At 38.4% G+C, this 19225-nt stretch overlaps 1 protein-coding gene across 1 annotated transcript in view; it reads right to left on the reverse strand.

The window, feature by feature from the left end:
• LRRK2 (leucine rich repeat kinase 2) overlaps positions 1–19225 on the reverse strand; it is a 118504-nt gene that overhangs the window by 79746 nt on the left and 19533 nt on the right. The window contains exons 8-14 of the mRNA XM_081127291.1: positions 17252–17371; positions 15949–16082; positions 15770–15849; positions 14299–14405; positions 10372–10501; positions 7794–7918; positions 2284–2396 (exon numbers count right to left, since the gene is read on the reverse strand). Coding sequence (XP_080983417.1) covers positions 2284–2396; positions 7794–7918; positions 10372–10501; positions 14299–14405; positions 15770–15849; positions 15949–16082; positions 17252–17371 — 809 coding nt within the window. The remainder of the gene's footprint in view (positions 1–2283; positions 2397–7793; positions 7919–10371; positions 10502–14298; positions 14406–15769; positions 15850–15948; positions 16083–17251; positions 17372–19225) is intronic.

Genomic DNA, 19225 nt, shown 5'->3' on the forward strand with positions numbered 1-19225 from the left:
CTAAAGACAGTAGCAATGTCACTGCACACAAAGCTCATCCAGCCAAAATGAGGGGAGATCTAGTTCTACTTTGTTCTTTTGGAAATAATACTGGGCAAATTGATCTCCCTGGAACAGATGACTGGAGGTTTTCAAGTGTGAAAAGAGCTAAAAGGATCAGGCATAAATGGAACATCACTGTTCCAGACAGATTTTAACTTCAGCCTGGCTGTTATTGGAATTATATATATCCAAACAGTGATTCACTTTAATAAACACTTTTCATAGTCTTTGCTTTGTAAATCATAGTTGAACTTGGGTTTTACCTTATTTGGAATTCTGCTCCCCAAGAACAGACTTTTTTTTATGATAATTGATTTCATTGTCTCTGTAGTATTTGCAGATGCAATGAATTACCTGGGAGATATGTAATATGAACATGGAATTCAGTGCCTAACACAGTTCCTTCCACATGCTTAGTTTCAACAAATATTCCCAGAATCAAACTGAAACTATTATATTGCTATATTCAAGAATCATATTGTCTGAGTACAGATGAGTCACCTATATCACAGACAAGCCTGTGATGTTTGTAACTTTTATTCAGAGTGCAATCACAGAATTTTAGAGCTAAAGAAATATTTACATTTATCTTTTAGAGCATTTTTATTAACCATGGTGAAGGATCAGGGGAATAACACAGGGGTATGTTTGTTTGTTTTTAAGAAAAAGTCACTTCTGTTTACCCATGACCTTAACTCCCCAGCCCCGAATGACACTCACTGTTTAGTGAGATGCTGTGTGTCATTATTCAGATGTTGGCATGGAAAATAAGAGTGTGGAAAGATTTCTCAACCACTTATTTTGGGAGTATATAATCTAAATAAATAAATAAATAAATAATAAATAAATAAAACCTGGGAGCTGACTAATTTTCTTGGTCTCACGGTACTTACTGGCAGAGCTGGGTCTCTTGACTCCCAACTCAGCTATATCACACTCACATTCAGTAACTTTAGAAAACATGGGCTAAGTAGAATCAGAGCTATCTTAAGGCTTTTCTGGTACCTCTTGCTCCTCACAGACACACACCATGAATGCAATTAACTGCTGCCCTCTCTATGTTCCTAGAGCACTGTTCATGATGCTAGAATAGCTCACAAATGCTAACATAGAACTGGCTTCATGCATGCCTTAATCCCCCTAGCTAGATTATGGGATCCATGACACAGGGTACAAAACGTATTCACTTCTGTCTTCTCAGTGCCTAACACAGTTCCTTCCACATACTTATTTTTATCAAATATTCCTAGAATCAAATCCAACCTATTATATTGCTATATTCAAGAATCATATTAAGGTTTGAGTACAAATGTCTCCTATATATCATAGACAATTACATGATCAAGTTCAGCTGAAATTGAATTTGTAAAGATCTCTCTGCAGGCTATATTCTAATTAATTCATGACATTTTTCAAGGTATATTAAATCACATGGACTCAGTTCCATTAATGACCTTGATTGCCCTCTTCCTTTCATAAAAACATTAACCCTAATTAACCTTTACTTCTTTACTCTTAGATCTTTTATAAAGACCCAATTTATATTATGTTAAACTTCCAAACCATCTTAACACCGTCAATACCTTTGTCTTGAACAATATAAACATAATTTCTCTCTTCCCCTCTTTTCATACTTAGTATGATTTACTGATTGTATTAATTATATTTTCACAAATATGCATAGATACGGAACTACCTAAAAATGAGAAGAGACAATGCACAAGGAACCACTTCAGAGGTTATCTCTGAGGTGAGCAACGAAACCAAGCCAAGGCCATCAGGGAAGACTTTCAAGTTGTACTGCGTGTGTCTTTATGGGCTGAACATCTCGAAATAGGACCAGAAAAGAAAAAGCAGCAGCTGGAAGGAGACAGAGAAAACAGCAGCCAAGGCTCCCGACACAGCTCCTGAGGCTCAGCTACGGGCCTAGCTCCTCAGTTCTCTCTCCAGCTGGGCAAACGTGAGTGGCTTTATGATACTAGCATTCAAATTAACCCCTTCAAGCCAGGAGCTGACAGGACACTCACAGTTGATAGTTGTAGTTAATAGTATACTCATCCCAGCGGGAATGGCACCCCTACATCCCTATTGTCATCTTACCACATACCTTCTGAAACCACATAACCTCCTACTATCAGAGTAAACAGGAGACAGAAAACTTATACTAAAAATGCCCCCTATTTCTGCAAATCTCATATTCCACTTAACAGTATAAAGGCAGAAAACCTATATTGTACATACCCTGTTCAAAGACGCTAGGACCAGTTTGTGAATATCATTCCTGAAACACTGTTTTGTAACCATATGTAGCTTGTGCTGATATTCAGTATCTTCTGTGAATTCTTCTGGCATGCCTAAATGCAAAATAAATACATACATGGAGACGTACTTTTCTCATAAAGATTTAAGCTGAACACATTGTCACTTGTTAGGGAGGATCATAGTTAACCCAACAATATACATGTACTTCTTTCTAATACATGGTTTCTTACCAAAGGAAAAACCCCTAGCCTAGCTTAGGAATTTATAAAAATAGTGCACCATTGAATATAAAATAAATACAGTGAGTGCAGATGTTTGCTGAATTTTAAGGAGCAAGAAGTTATTTTGGTGGAGGAATTTCCTGTCGCTAACAATCTCTTTTGTGTATGAGTAGGCTGTACTCATACAAAGAGCTAGAAGATTTCTGTGCAACAATGGACAACTTGAGAAAACCTCAAAGTTATTTGGACTACAACAAAAAAAAAGGTCAGATATAAAATGTAGGCATAAAAGAGCAGCTGGATCATAGGAAAAAGAAAAAAGATTTGCATTTTTAGTATTATGCTAGGAAAGAGCATATTGTTTTCTGAAAAATCTTCTAAGGCTGTATAACAGTATTGTTATTTAAAGGAAGCATATGCCTTATTAGGCTACTTTGTAGCTGAAATATCCCAAAACTGTTGGGGGAAAAATGGAAGCTAAAAAACTGGTTATACAATAAAATATGAAGTAAAGTTACTATGAATGAATGATGTTTTCAAAACCAGAGACTATAAAAATACTTATTAATAAACAACTACTTATAATCTTTCTCTTTAAAATTTGTGTTAACACAAACTATAAATTGGCTGTCGGTAGCTTTTCATTTTTTAACCAGAATATGAATGTCAGCTATCAGCTAGTAACTATGTCTCAGGCAATCTTCCTCCATGCAGGGAACCCAGAGTGAACAAGCCAGGCTGCATTCCCAGACTCCTGGAATCTTCAGTAATCTTTTTTTTTTTCTTTTTTTTTTTTTGCTATTGTCTTATTAAGGTGCTGTCTACACATTGCCAAGCAGATACATTTTGACTTAATTCAGTTTATTCATTTTAACAACCCATCCACATTATTTGTCCTCCCAGCATCATAGTTCTTCTAGTAATATGACTACTGCTTCTTTATTTCCTTGGTACTTAAATACATACGATCTTAGTTATATGTGGAAACTAATGGAAAAAACAAAAACTGAACAAAATAGGACCAGAGGCATGGATGCATGGAACAGACTGACAGATCTCAGAGGGAAGGGGGCAGAGGGACTAGAAGAGATTAATCAAAAACACATATGCATATGTACATAACCCATGGACACAGACAACAATTTGGTGAAGGCCAGTGGGGGCTGGTTCTGGATGGAGGGAAGTAAAGGGTAGAGGGGATGGGAGACATCTGTAATAGTGTAACAATTTTTTAAAAAAGCAGTCCTCATTTTAAAATTTATTCAAACAGGTTCTGACATTCACTATAAGCTCTATGACCTTGGGTAGGTCACTTAAACTCTGTATCTCATTTTCAGTGACCAAGACCACATTAATTTCTGAGGCTGCCCACTATATCACAGGCAGATGTGACCAGAAAAATCAGGCCTGTTGAGTAATAAAAACCTCATGCCCCATGGAGCAAGTCTTATTAAACATCTTTCTTATATAAAGACCAAATGAACGTTTCCATACATTTCATCTCTGGTTGTTGTTACATCACTTGGGGTTCTACTATTCAAAATGGATATAATTTCCTTTGCACATAATAGCCATTTAAATTGTATGAACAGCAAACTTAATGAGAGCAGAATCCATAACTTAACCATTTTCAGGTCTCTAAGGGTTTCAAGCAAAGTGCTTTAGAGAGAACTGCTATTCAATACACTTTTGTTGCACAAATGTGAACTTAAAAGCACCTACTCTGGGGTTAGGTTGCATAGGTTGACTATCTGGCTCCATTATATAAATGACCTTAAGATCTCTGCATCTTATGACTCAGTTTTATCATCTGTAAAACGGTAACAACAAAAAGGAATGACTGCCTTATGGGTTGCTGCAAGAATTTAAAAAATTAATATACATAAAGCACTTCCAATAATAGCTGACACACTTTAAGTCCTTCATGTTGTTAGGTATTATTGTTACTAGCTATAAATGAGGGGATTTTAATATAGTTTTTGTATCCTCCTGAGTCATCTCTTCTCAAGATTCAGTCCCTCTTACTGTCCTTATGGATGTGGTTTTATCCCAACCACTTTCTTTGATGCACTTTCCAGTTTATGTCCCTTCTTAAAGAATTTCACATTATTTCCACTAGAACTAACAGGAGTTAAGAAAGGATGAGCCAGCTCGGCCGGGCGTGGCTCAGTGGTTAAGCGTCGACCTAGGATCCAGGCGATCAGGGTTCGATTCCCGGTCAGGGCACATGCCCGGGTTGCGGGCTCGATCAATGACTCTCTCATCATTGATGTTTCTATCTCTCTCTCTCCCTCTCCCTTCCTCTCTCTGAAATCAATAAAGATATATTTAAAAAAATAAAATAAAATAAAATAAAATAAAGAAAAAATGAGCCCAAGTGCCCATCAGTAGCTGAGTGGATAAAAAAGCTGTGGGACATTCACACCATGGAATACTATGCAGCTGTAAAGAAGAAGAATCTCGTACCCTTTGGGACAGTGTGGATGGACCTGGAGAATATTATGCTGAGTGAAATAAGCCAGGCAGCGAAAGAAAAATATCACATGATCTCGCTTATACGTGGAATCTAAAGAACTTAATAAACTTACGAACAGAATAGATTCAATGACATGGAAGCATAGATGAGACTGACGAATGTCAGAGGGGGGCGGGGGGGGTGGAGGGGGAGAGAGTAACCAAAGAATTTATATGCATATATACACAACCCAAGGACACGGACAATAGTGGGGAGAGGGACTGGGGAGGGGGAAGGAACGGGGTGGAATGGGTCATTGGGGAGAAAAAGGGACGTCTGTAATATTTTAAACAATAATAAAATTAAAAAAAAAAAAAGAATGAGCCAAATGATGTTTCATTAAAATAACTTGGTCTTGATTATATTTTTAAAGCAACTGGCCCAATCACTTCAATAAGTTATTGGTATAAAAAGGGAGGAATTCAGCAGTACTAGACTGAAAGAAATTTAAGAGCCATAACACCAGAGGCCATATGTGGTAGTAAATTGGATGCTGAATTATACAAGTTTGCTGTAATGAATGTCTTTGTTACAATTAAGGAAATAGGAATATGGTCTAGTTAATAAACAAGTACATGTACATCCAGATACCTTAAAAGTACCTCCACTTACCTGGGGTGCTGACACCACAGTTACTAACTGATATACAGAATGGTATGGTCAGGGACATATGGGACCGTAAGTATGGTGTGGCAGGGTGTGACACAGTGTCAGTATGACATAGCAGCACAGAGTAAAGTAGATGATTAACTCTTTACCTAACAGAGAAATGTATTTATATGTTGATATAAATAATGTGTCTATTAATATATATTTTCACACATAAAGTATAATCCTAAAGTTATAAAATTAGTTTCAAGGGCCCAGTTTAATACACCTAAATATCATTGTAAAAAAAAATAATTTAATTCATCATTTAAAAAGGCCATTTAATAGGTCTAAATGATTCCTGACTATCAATGTTGCTTCAGAGTCAAGCTAAGAACAGTAAAAGAAAAATTGTATTTGAAACTTGTTTTTGACCTAAAAGAGTATGATTTTTATTAACTAACAGATCCGATTCTACATATCTTTTGATTATCTTTAAAATTCAAATCCACCTCCAAAAAGATAGGGCTGACACCTTTAAGGATCATCAAAAGGGTTTCGTTTTCTTCTGATTTTTGCACTCTACAAAGAGAAAATTTTAAAAAACAACTCAGTAATATTTTTGAGGAAAGTTATCTGTTAAATTATATCTCAAAAGTTGACTGACAACTATGAATGGAACACTATGATTCAGTTCAAAACATATTTATTGAATAGCTATTTTTGGCAAAGTTACCAGGAGATTAAAAATAAAGCCCTGTCCTAGAAAATATTTATACTCTATTACTGATATACTCTTATACTGAGAAATATAAAATACCTGTATGATGGCAGATAATGGTAGGTTTAGGGGGATTTCATTTTACAAGGGAAAAAAACGGGCTTCAAAAAAATTGGCAACTTTAGGGAACCAAAAACAGTAATATCCCCGATACAGTACGGATAATTAGAGGGTCATGTCAAATGTATCTCCTATGCTTCCATGCCTTCCCCCACTGCTGGGCCCCCACCACGTCTCCCCGACTAGCATCGCTCCGACCCAGTATCCCTGTAATCAGGCTCTCCCCCTGCCACTTGTCCTCCACACCACAGTGCTCTTGTTATAAACTGCAGATCTGGTCCTGACACTACAAGTTTTAAATACCTTTAGGAAATCTGAATGGACTTCCACTAATAAAGCACAAGTCTCTGGGTGCTGCAGTCAAGGCCCTGCGCTTCGGGCCTCTGCCTGTCCCGCCCCGTTCACCCCCAGGCCCTGCTCTCCCCCCTCCACGCTTCACTCCCCACGGCCACGTGCACCTTCTCCTGCTGGAAATGTCCTTCCCGACCTTTCTACCAGGCCGGCCCTGCTCACCCTTCAACCTCAGTGTCACAGTGTCTGACCTGCCCCTTTGAATAAATTCTTCATGCCTCCATCAGTGTTATCATCGCCTTTATACAAACATCTGTAACAGCTCCTCTCATACTGTCTGAAAATTAATTATTTACATATCCATCTACCTCCGAGTTCCTAAAATAGTACGATCATGCTTGCTTTTTCTTTTCACTGATCTTTCATATCTTTGTAGCCATCGCTATGTTTAGAACATGAGGCATTTAATAAGTATGTGTTGAAATGAATGGAGGAGCGGATGTTTGGAATGGACTCTGAAGGACAAACAGGTCACAACAGATGTAAGTAGGAGGTAGAGGCGGGGAGATGGAAGCTATTCGGGTTAATGAGTAAAAGCCGCATGGTTATATTTGAGAAAGATTAATTCAACAACAGAGTAAAAGGTCTAAAAACAGCCAAGAAAAGAAGTGTGAAAATTAGTTAGCTATTTTTATAGTTCAGACAAAAACAAAACAAAAATAACTTGGACTCAGTGATGCCAACAGAAATAGGAAGGAATTAATAGAGATGGATACTCTCCTTGGAAATGAAGCTCCACGATTTACAATGTAATTATTTCTTGTGTAAATAAATTATTGAACTTTCTTATTAAATTTCCTTATAAATTAATCTGTTCCACATCGCTTTCCTTTATTTGTGGATTAGTGGAAAAATTTGCATTTGTTCAGCAGAAAATGGTCCTTTAATTTTTGCCTAGAAAAGTTAATACTTGTGAAAGGTCAAAAATCCATTTAAATTGCTCTCTCTTCCCACAATCAATTATGTAACTTACCTGGAACCATAAAATGTAAAATAGCTCGAAGTGCCTCCAGTTGCACTGATGATGACGTCTCATGACTTCTCATAACTGTTATTATTTTGGGGGCCACTGCTGCCATTATATCCAGGGAAGTGTTACTAGAGATACAATATTGAAATGCCGATTAAAAATGCAAACTGGTATCATTGTACAAGCACCAGTTTGAAACAAAGGCATGCAAACAGAACCAGAACAGGCTATATGAAAATGCATTTGAACTCAATAATATAACTTTAATTATTCTTTAATTAAACTTTAACCTAAGGAAGATGAATTCACAGTAACCTGGGAATTCTTTTATTTTGTTGCAAACACTAACAACTTCCATATGGTCTACACATGGGTTACCGGCAACAACGATGAAAAGTAGATGTTCTTATGCTCATTTCCCAGATGAAGAACTTAGGCTGACAGAGGTTAAATATCAAGATCCTATCCCTAGAAGGTGACAGAGACAGGGCTGGAAGGTAAACTCCCCTGGCCCCAAGGCAAGGGCTCTTTACATTACACCACCCGCCTCTTCCAGAACAGCAGCACCGGACTTCCTACACAGTCCTCTCATTAGTTTTATTCTCATTAAAGTCTTGATTCCTTAAGATGTTTTAGCTATTCCTTCTTAATTTCATTTTTCTCATTTTCAATTACAGTTTATATTCAGTATTATTTTGTATTAGTAATCAAGTACTTTTCAAAGTGGTTCCCCCGATATTTCAAATACCCACCTGGCCCCATACATAGTTATCACAATATTATTGACTATATTCCCTAGGCTGTACTTTACGTCCCATGACTACTCTGTAACAACTCAATCCTTTCACCTTTTCACCCAGTCCCCCCAACTCCCCTCCCCTCTGCTAATCATCAGGCTGTTCTCTGTATCTATGAGTCTGCTTCTGTTTTGTTTGTTGTTAATCTTGTTCTTTATATTCCACATATAAGTGAAACTACATGGTACTTGTCTTTCTCGGGCTGTCTTATTTCACTTAGCATAATACTCTCTAGGTCCATCCATGCTGCTACAGATGATTTCATTTTTATGGCCGAGGAATATTCAGTAGGAACCACGCCCTGGCTTTGCACGGTTCCATGGTCATTGAGATATAGTCTTTCTTTTCCACCTCAAAGTTCCAGTTTTAAACACATCCCCTCTTTGTACCCCCTCCCCTTTGGTAAACCCAGCTGGGTCCCTACCGCTATGCCTCTTACACATCGCTGCCTTGCATCATCACACTGCAGTGTGATCATCTGTTGACGCATCAGTCTCCCCGACTAGGCAATGGGTTTTCAGTGGCAGGCATGTTGTCATAGTTAACTCTGAATCCCAGGACTGACACTGTATACAGGTTACATGTGAGAAAATAGCCAGAAACATGAATTTCCCAGAATCTACAGGATCTTAAACTGTTGCTTATTCCACTGTGTTTTTGCCTCATTTATAAAGATTTATACACTTCCAGGACCATAAAAATCACCATTTAAGATAAGCTTCATTCAGATGTTCCAGAGCAACATTTAAATAAGAGAAACACAACTCAAAGATATGACATACAGAGACATAAATAGATTAGCTGGACTGATGATGGAAACAAAGAAACCCCATTCCTTATAAGTCTATAGATGTGCTACACACAATTCCTCACACTATACGCATTTCCTTTATTCATATTTAATAGCAGTATTAATAATAATAGCTATGATTTATTGAGTGTTCATTCCACCAGGGATTATCCTGATCCCATTTTAAAATTTAATTCATTTAATTCTTACATTATAAACTTACAATTTATGCGGCTATTATCATCCCTCTTTACCAATGAGGCACCTGAGGTTCGGAGATTGAAACAGTTGGCTCAAATTAGTGGGAAAGCCAGGACACAAAATAGGTTTTTATTGCAAACATCTGTGCCGTTTAGCTTTTCTTTTCTGCATGGCAGCTTTCTATATAGCCTATTTATTTTTTGAAATTTAGTCAGACTATGACAACATGCCCTCACATTCTTTGGCATTAAAAAGGCACTGAGCACATCCTGGAGCCCTATCCCCCACCCCCGGGTCTGGTCTCTGCCGTGCCCCTACCCAGCCATGCCATCTTAACATCTCCAAACTTCCTAGCTGTGCATATAAAGTTTTCCCAGCTAAGGAATATACAGGAAGAGAAGACAGTTCATTCAACTGAAGGGAAAACCATAAATTTTAGTTGTGAAAAAGCAACAGTTAGAAGCCATGTCCTGATCTGAACTTTTATGCCTTTCACACACAATCACTTGAAAAACTATTTAAGGTTCTGCGCCGTATAATCACCACTTTTAAAAACACAGTCAACACCAAACATGAAGTGCAAATGCAGACTTCAAGTATTTCTACAACCTCACTCGTCCCTTTCAATGTTCAGATAAAATAAGTCTGGGGTATCAAGAAATGAGGTTAAATCACACGTTTCCATTTTCAAAGGCCTTGTTTTCCTTTTCACTCTTAGAAATATGGCTGAAATATTGATATTCTACCTGGTGCAATGTTATATATTCTGCATAAGGTTATGGGTCTCTATTACCTTCCTTCGAAAAGATGATTCAGCATTTTGCAGCCACTTTCAGCCACCTCAGGAGAGTGCAGGTGCTTCTGCATTAACTCTAGCACGTTCAGGTAGAGGCCTTTTGACAACAGGATTTTTCTGAAATTAACTACAAGATTTTTTTAATGTTACCTATAGAAATGAATGCACATTGCAATAAGACACAGAATGCTAAGACAGTCCAAATTCCTAGGAGAGTATATACAAGTACGTATGTAAATTATATTTCACTGACAACTTAAAGACCATTAATGTTTATTTATAATATATACCATTTCTAATTGTTTTTCATTTATGAGTCATTTGTTGAGGTTTTCATTTTAAAAGTTTTATTCACAGAGTAGACTGGTAGCAATGCAATCACTAAATCCTAGTCCATGTGAAAATACTGCTTTTGCGGAATAATGTTTTAAAATAATGCCCTCCAAAATAAGAATGAAAGTTACATTTCATTCTAATATTTAAAACAATTTCATGAAATAACTGTGCTTATATAGAGCTAAGAATCACTAGGTACACTACACAATAGATATCTGGGAATGGGTTACAGGCGTGTGGAGATATGGACCATCCTCTCAGCCGCTGGGGGACTATGAGGTGGGGCCAGGGACTGGGGCCAGGCTGGGTTGCCTTCAGCCTTCAGCTGCCTTCTCCATTTACCCTAGTGGACTGTACAAACATTTTCATTTCTATGTATGCCTTCACGTGCAAAGGAATGGAAAACCCTGATATAGACTATAAATAATTACGTATTTTCACAAAGTAATACCAAGGCTTAAGAAACATATAGATATGCTTTACAATGAATTTTACATTCTATGTAGAAAAATAACCATATCCCAACAACAACTACAGAAAATTTTCCTCTAATAATAAACTTTCTTTGCTAAATACAAGTCCAATGTCTTAAAGTCCCTGTATAAATATCAATTGTTTTGAAACCTCTCTATATAGATATCAATTCCAACATTATTCAGTATAATTCAATGCTTTAAAAGCAGTAGAAAATAAAACTTACAAAGTTTTAACTTAAGTACTACTCTGAAAAATGAGTTATCAATCTCAAACTGGGAAAGGAAAAAAAGAAGAAAAACTCAGAAATAAGTGGAAGTGATATACACAATCTAAATTACCGACAAAATTTGGGGGGGAAATAATACCTTTTAAAGACACCTAGAATATCACACATTAAAATGTGATAGGAAATTGGTTATTTTGCTTGATTACATCAGAAGTTTGAATAACCCCTCCTAATGTAGTTAAATTCTAACCATGGAGATACTTTAAAATACAGATGTTATTCTAGACAAGCAGTTCTCACATGTTAAGTGTGCCTCAGGATTACCTGCGAGGTTGTTAAAACATAGATTGACTGGATCTCAACTCCAGAATTTATGATTTCAGTAGGTTTATATGGGGCTCTAGAGTTTACGTTTTTAACAAGTTCAGGAAATGTTCCTGGTCCAGAAACCACACTTTAAGAACCACTGTCCTGGACATTAACCCAATTTGAGACTTAGACATTTAATGAAACACTAGGCCTGGGAGAAGAACTTACATCATTAGAGTCCCTTCATAATTTACAGAACATTCTACACATTTTATCTCATTTACCAACTATCTACATAATACTTTTGACCTCATCGATTCCATTTTAGTGATAAATTATCTGCTTTAAAAGGCCAGGAACAATGTGCAACTAACTTCCTTGAGGTCTTTACTTCAATAGTCACCTCCTTTCATGGCTGCCTAGTCACAATTTTATCTCCTCTGACCCCTAACACATATCCTCCAAAAAAAATTGCTTCATTTTTTTCTTAACTATGTGACATATCAGATATTTTTATTTAGTCTTATTATCTATCTTCCCCACTAGAATTTAAGCTCCATGAGCTTGGGATTTCTATCAAATTGATTTATCTCAAGTGCCTAAGATATTGTGCAGAATATAGCAGGAGCTCAATAAATACTAACTGAATTAATTGATTAATTAAATGAAAAAAAATGTCACACATGATGCTTGATCCCTTGCCTTGGAACCACCATGGCAGAACCCAATTCTTCTGTCCTTTTTCTAGAAAACCATAGCCAGCCCTGCACACCCAATGTTCTCAAGTGTCTTTCAAGGAGAAGTTGCCGAGGAAGGTTGGTAAATGAGCCGCTCGATGTCTTAATACTTTCCTAAGGCAGAACTCCAAGGACAAAACAAAGATCTGAGAACAGTTTACCTGGCAGGTGGCCAAGAGCAAAGAAATAAGGAACCAGGAAGAGCAGAGAACTGGCTCCGAACAAAGATATCAAGGTTGACTTCAAATGTAACTGATCTTCGGATACCATAATAAGCAGCAGCCCAAATCTCACAAAATCGTGGCTGTTTTGTTGGCATATCAAAGACGATTTCCAGGTGGTTAAGAATCACAGCACCTACGCAATGTTTGTACATGGTAAAGATTGTTCTCCTCTCTTAGGTGCCCCACAGAATGACAGTCAAGTGGGGTCCTCATTTTCAGGAGTGAGATCCCTACCCAGCTTCTGTGCAGTAGAAGATGGGTTTCGAGAGGAGCAATGTCCTTTCTTACCACTCCTGCTCTAATTCATTATCCCCAAGGGCATCCCCTGTCTGTCTCTAAGGGCTCCTGCCAGCCCAAGCCTTTTACTAAAGTGCCATCTGAGAGGTGGAGCGAGAAAGGAAGACATGGAAGAGGGAATGCTTTTCCTCCTGATTTGACTTACATAACAGCATGAGAAAACATGCATGAGGTGCTTTGATTCCTTTCCCTCTCCCCAGGTTCTATACTACACTGGTCCCTGTATCAGATTTTCAATATTTTTTCTCTTTTTCTTTCTCCAAAAATATCTTGCAAGAGCTCTCAAGTCCCAATGCCTTTATAATGAGTTTTCTCCCAAGATTTTCTGACAGTATTTCCTGTTGTGAAGGCTGAAGCCTCAACAGCCTGAGTCACATTTTTAAACCTGAAGAGTCTTTCCAAAGCTAGAACAGCCATTTAAATCTCCCTAATAATACAAAGCTATATGACTTAACATGAGAAGAACTATTTTTTTAAAAATATTTATAACGGACAATTTTTAAATGATGAATTTTTAAAATGACAAATATCTCTTTACCCATTGCATTTCTAAAAAGATCTCATAAGAAAATAACAGGAACAGTGTGTAAAGCAAAATAAAAAAGACTGACCATTTGGCGTTTATTCTAGGTACCAAAAAAAATCCCACTGGACACAAGCTAAAAGTCCATCAACAAAGAAATTGGTTCATAAAATAGAATATAGGCATACATTGGAAAACTACACAGCCATTAAAAATGATAATGTAAGAATTTATATAATTTATATTTATCAACACAAAAAATGTAAATTTTGTTTATAAAAGAGTATATGGTCCCATTTCTGCAAAAAAAAAATAGGGAATATATTATATACATCATGTGAAAGTACATACGCAGAAGTCCAGAAGAAACACATCAAAATGCTTATTTTCTTCATATTTTTACCTATATATCTGTTATATATACATATATTCATATTTATATATATATATACATATATATCTCAGATATATATACATAATACATATTTTACAATGTATTGTTTTCTACTTTTTAAAACATAAAATGTGGCCTGGCCAGCATGGCTCAGCAGTTGAGCATCGATCTAGGATCCTGGAGATCGAAGTTCGATTCCCAGTCAAGGCACATGCTGGGGTTGCCGGCCCGATCCCTAGTAGGGGGCGTGCAGGGGGCGGCCAGTCAATGACTCTCTCATCATTGATGTTTCTTATCTCTCTCTCGCCGCCTCTCCCTTCTCTGAAATCAATAAAGACATATTTTTAAAAAGACACACAAAATGTGTTTCCATTTATTAAAAAACATGGAGCACCCCTTACCGTTTTGTTCTAAGAGAGTCGACAGTGCATTTGCAGATGCCTGAAAGACTTCTCTTGATGAAGAATGCATCAGCATCGACAGCATCGCTTCCCTATGGGCTGGGAACCTGGCACAGATTCAGCCACAGTGTGAATAAATAGTCTTTTCAATAATTATCTCAAATATCCACGTATCATTGTCTAATCTCTCTAACAAAAAAATAGGGACATATAAACATTTTATATCACCTCCACTTATAAGAGTGAATTATGGTTAAACAGTTTTATATTTTAAAATTAGATTTAAATCTATTAAATGCTAATAAATTAGTATTTCTGTTTCTTCTAAGTTGATAAGCAGTAGAGGGGGGAAAAGTTAGCAAATCTATGAAGAGGTGGTTAGAGTTCAAAAAGATAAAAATGAGAAAAAAATATAATGGAAGCAAGAACGAAAAAATAAAAAATTGTAAAGAAGCAGTGTGAGTTTTTTAAAGGCAGAGCATAGATATATTTTCTTTTAATAATGTATTTATTTTAAAGATTCCTATGGCTATTGAGGAATGAGTGTGCTATGAAGTGAAATTTATAACTGCAGCAGGAGCCCACCTTACCCTGACCCTTTGAAAAGACTGTTCAAAGTGAACCAGGATTACTGTTTCCTTTCAAAATGGAGATGTTTAATTAAATAGCATATGTGTTATTAATTCTCTTCTGATTGGCAGTGGATCACTATGCAAACAGGCTGCCAAGATTTGAATATTAGAATTTAGAATATCAGAATATTTGAATAGTAGACTATTACTATTTAAGTTTCCAAGATAAGTCATTTAAGTTTTAAAATCTGGAGCATACTGAAAGCAAACACCATAAACGTAATCAGTTGCCAGAAGACATGGCTGTGGCCCTGATACAAATCTGATATACACAGATCTCCTGTTTGCAGTTTGTATCTTTGGAAAGAGGGCTGGTCTTATGATGCCTGAACAGTATTCCCAGAGAAAGCCTCCTCAAGAACTGTCAGCTACAAATAACGCTCTCAAGAGAAGACAGGTCAACACTGCAACAGCAAGTAGAAAATCACTGTAGGAGGCTTCTAACCACATTTAATTCCTGACACTGACAACCTGCTGGTTAGTCACTGCAGCTCACAGGTGGCTCTGTGATTTCTATCACCTGAGATTATTTCTTATGGCATTTTTAAATGAACAGCCATAAAACTGGAAGGTTCTTCCTTGATGATTCATAGCTTACTGAATGACTCTTCATTCCCAGCATCTCAGCAGTAACTCTCAAACACACAAACTTTTACTAACTGCTGAAGGCAATGGGATTAAAATAGTATATATCCACTGCTATTCTGTGGCAGGACTTAAAACATAAATGCCTTTATCAAAAATATTTCTAACAACAAAGCTTGCACTTATGACATTTTATACGGATTGATTAAAAATATAACTAAAATTTTCTATCATATAAAATCAAATCAACTAACTGGCCATCTTCATCTCCAATCTTCTCATGCAAACTGTTCTGGTACATAAGGAGATTGTTTAGGGCCCAGCATGCAGCCTCCTGGATTAGGTGAAGAGAAAAAAAAAACACAACTTGTCAAAACATTGATCACTGAACGAGCAATTCTGAATACGCAGAATATTTATGCAGGAGCCCCACCTGCACGTGCTTGTTCTTTCTGTGCCACGTCAAGCCTTTGTAACAGGCTTCCAGCCAAAACAACTTCTCTTCTTCCTCCTCATTCTGATTCCCGGACTTTTCCTCTAAGTCTTGATTTAAGAAAATGGTCTCAGCTTGAAAAAACATAAATACATGTCTTATGGTTTGAATGACCAACCCTAAATCCATATTTTGAAACGAAATTAACAAAGTGATGTATTCTTTAGTACGGGCCCTGATTAATTGCAAAGACCTCTGAATATGTTACACATCTCCTAAGAACGCTGCCCCATCAGCTAAACGGTCCAGCGCCCAAGAGGGTATCGCACTGGACTAAGGGACCAGGGGAAGCTGAGCGAGGGGGCCTGCCCCGTAACAAAGTCACACCCAGAGGGGGCCTGCCCCGGAACAAAGTCACACCCAGAGGGGGCCTTCCCCGTAACAGAGTCACACCCAGAGGGGCCTGCCCCGGAACAAAGTCACACCCAGAGGGGGCCTGCCCCGTAACAAAGTCACACCCAGAGGGGGCCTGCCCCGTAACAGAGTCACACCCAGAGGGGGCCTGCCCCGTAACAAAGTCACACCCAGAGGGGGCCTGCCCCGTAACAGAGTCACACCCAGAGGGGGCCTGCCCCGTAACAGAGTCACACCCAGAGGGGGCCTGCCCCGTAACAAAGTCACACCCAGAGGGGACCTGCCCCGTAACAGAGTCACACCCAGAGGGGGCCTGCCCCGTAACAGAGTCACACCCAGAGGGGGCCTGCCTGGTAACAAAGTCACACCCAGAGGGTGCCTGCCCCATAACAAAGTCACACCCAGAGGGGGCCTGCCCCGTAACAAAGTCACACCCAGAGGGTGCCTGCCTGGTAACAAAGTCACACCCAGAGGGTGCCTGCCCCATAACAAAGTCACACCCAGAGGGGGGCTGCCCCGTAACAAAGTCACACCCAGAGGGGGCCTGCCCCATAACAAAGTCACACCCAGAGGGGGCCTGCCCCGTAACAGAGTCACACCCAGAGGGGGCCTGCCCCGTAACAAAGTCACACCCAGAGGGGGCCTGCCCCGTAACAGAGTCACACCCAGAGGGGGCCTGCCCCGTAACAGAGACAAACCCAAAATGTATTTACTGATACATAAAGCTGGGAAATGTTGGTTCCCTTGAAAGTATCCTCCGCTGGAAAATGAATTACACTAGGACAGAAAGGCATTTACGGGTCCTCCTCTACATGTGACAGTGTTGCCTTGCCTAGTGTCGGCCGTCGGGGCAGGGCCCGGCCCGAACCCCCCCGGGGAGGTTACTTACTGAGCAGCGCCAGGCAGCTGAGCGCGGCGATCTGCAGGGCCGCGTTCTCTGGATACCGCCGCACGGCGCTCACCACAAACTCGTGCACCTCGTTCAGCACCAGGATATTAAAGAAGTTACCTGCAAGTTAAGTGGGATGTTGGCCGAAGTTACCTGCGAGTTAAGTGGGATGTTGGCCGAGGTCTCACCCACAGAACTGAAGCTACCCTTAATTACAGAACAGTATTTAAATCAATACATGTAAGTAGTGAATATTTTAACGACATTCAAACATATATTTGCTTTAATTAAAATAGCTTCATCTGATGGCATTAAGTTCTAAACATTTCTTTCATGCTTCGACAATGGAACTGACTGGGCAAAAATGACGGTAGGTCTGGTTATATGAACTTGGCGTTCTTTGACTCCCTCTCATGCCATCGTTACATAACAACAACAAGGTGTCGCTGTGCGCGGCCCTCCAATGTTCACTCTACATAACAGCTTAATTTTCCTGCCTTCTGAAAGACGGGGGGTAAAGCCCTCCCTGTCAGTAAGTGCTTTTGCTGAAACATCCTTCCTTCGCTTAAAGGAAGGGCTAAGAAAACCCATTGGCACACTTATCATTACTTCATATTGTCTGTGAAAAGACAACAAGGAGAAAACCGAGAAAATATTTCAACAACTTTAACACAACCCAATTCATTCTTCTAAGAATCAATACATCATCCAAAAAATCTAAATCCTTAAGAGGAAAAAAATGTGTAAGTGATACTCAAGAAAGATTTGCCTCCTCCCATTTAGCTTGTTCATAACTCACCGGCCATTGCCAGTTTCCTTTTACAAGGCAGAATGGCACTCCTATTCAGCCGTAAGTGTAATTAAGTGATCCCTGAGACACAAAGCCAGAATTGGAAAAGACCCTATATCACAAAACACCTAGAGCCCACACTGAATATCAATCAATGGTTTCAGAATCAAAAGGCAGTTTTCCTAGGCACAGCTCTTCATCACCGATACCTGCATACGTTGTTGCCCCGTCCACATTCACCACTAAGCAGACATGCTCCCCGATCCTTAGTGATCCTGCCCTCAGAGGCATGTCAACAAGATTCTCTTCTCCTTTTGTCAATCTATGTAAACTTGGTCTGTCCCCTTCACTTCCTTCTTCCTTCTATTATTCACATCCCGCTGCCAAGAGACACTCTACCGTTGCCAACTGTGTGACTGGGCAACTACCAGTAAGACTGGCCCCGTCTTATTTTCAGACAACTTATGTGAAAATACATAGTAAATTGTATAAGGCTCTTAAAGGCATTAAACCCTTAATTAGATTACATAATATGACAAAATGCTAAGTGTTTGTTTATTGAGTTTGAGTTTTTTATTTTAATTATAAAGAGAAAGTTAAAAGTTTTATCCAGCTTCTCTTAAAACAATAACAGACACAATAAATCCTCTGGTTATTAAATGGAACAAATAATAATCTGTTAAGAGATAAATGAGAGAGAAAAAGGCATCCTTACCTGAAGATAAACTTGATGGTTTTTTTATTTTCAAAAAGTTACAGGACAACACAAAACTCAGAGTGATACACTGGTTTGTCTGGCTTACTGAATTTCAATAGCGTAATGACAAGCACCCATCATGTGTCATTATAGACCTATTTGGTACTCCAGTACCATTTCCCTACTCACAACCATAAAACCACTTCCTGAGATTCACTTTCAGGGATTCAGGTAAACTCACGTTTTTAATATTAAGTTGTGTAAACTGTAACCTGACTGTGGTAAGTTGCAGAACATAAAATAGAGGGTTATATGTTAGTATGCTACTCAATGAGCTATTTCAAGAAATCAACACTGGAATTACATTAAGACATTCTCAAATATCACTTAGCTAGCACAACTGGTGTCCTTTTTCATGGAAACATAATAAATAAAATCTCACCTGATAAAAGTAATAAACTAGGAAATGGCTACTACATTTTAGAAG

This window comes from Miniopterus schreibersii, assembly GCF_964146895.1.
Source record: "Miniopterus schreibersii genome assembly, chromosome: 2".
NCBI classification, from domain to species: domain Eukaryota; kingdom Metazoa; phylum Chordata; class Mammalia; order Chiroptera; family Miniopteridae; genus Miniopterus; species Miniopterus schreibersii.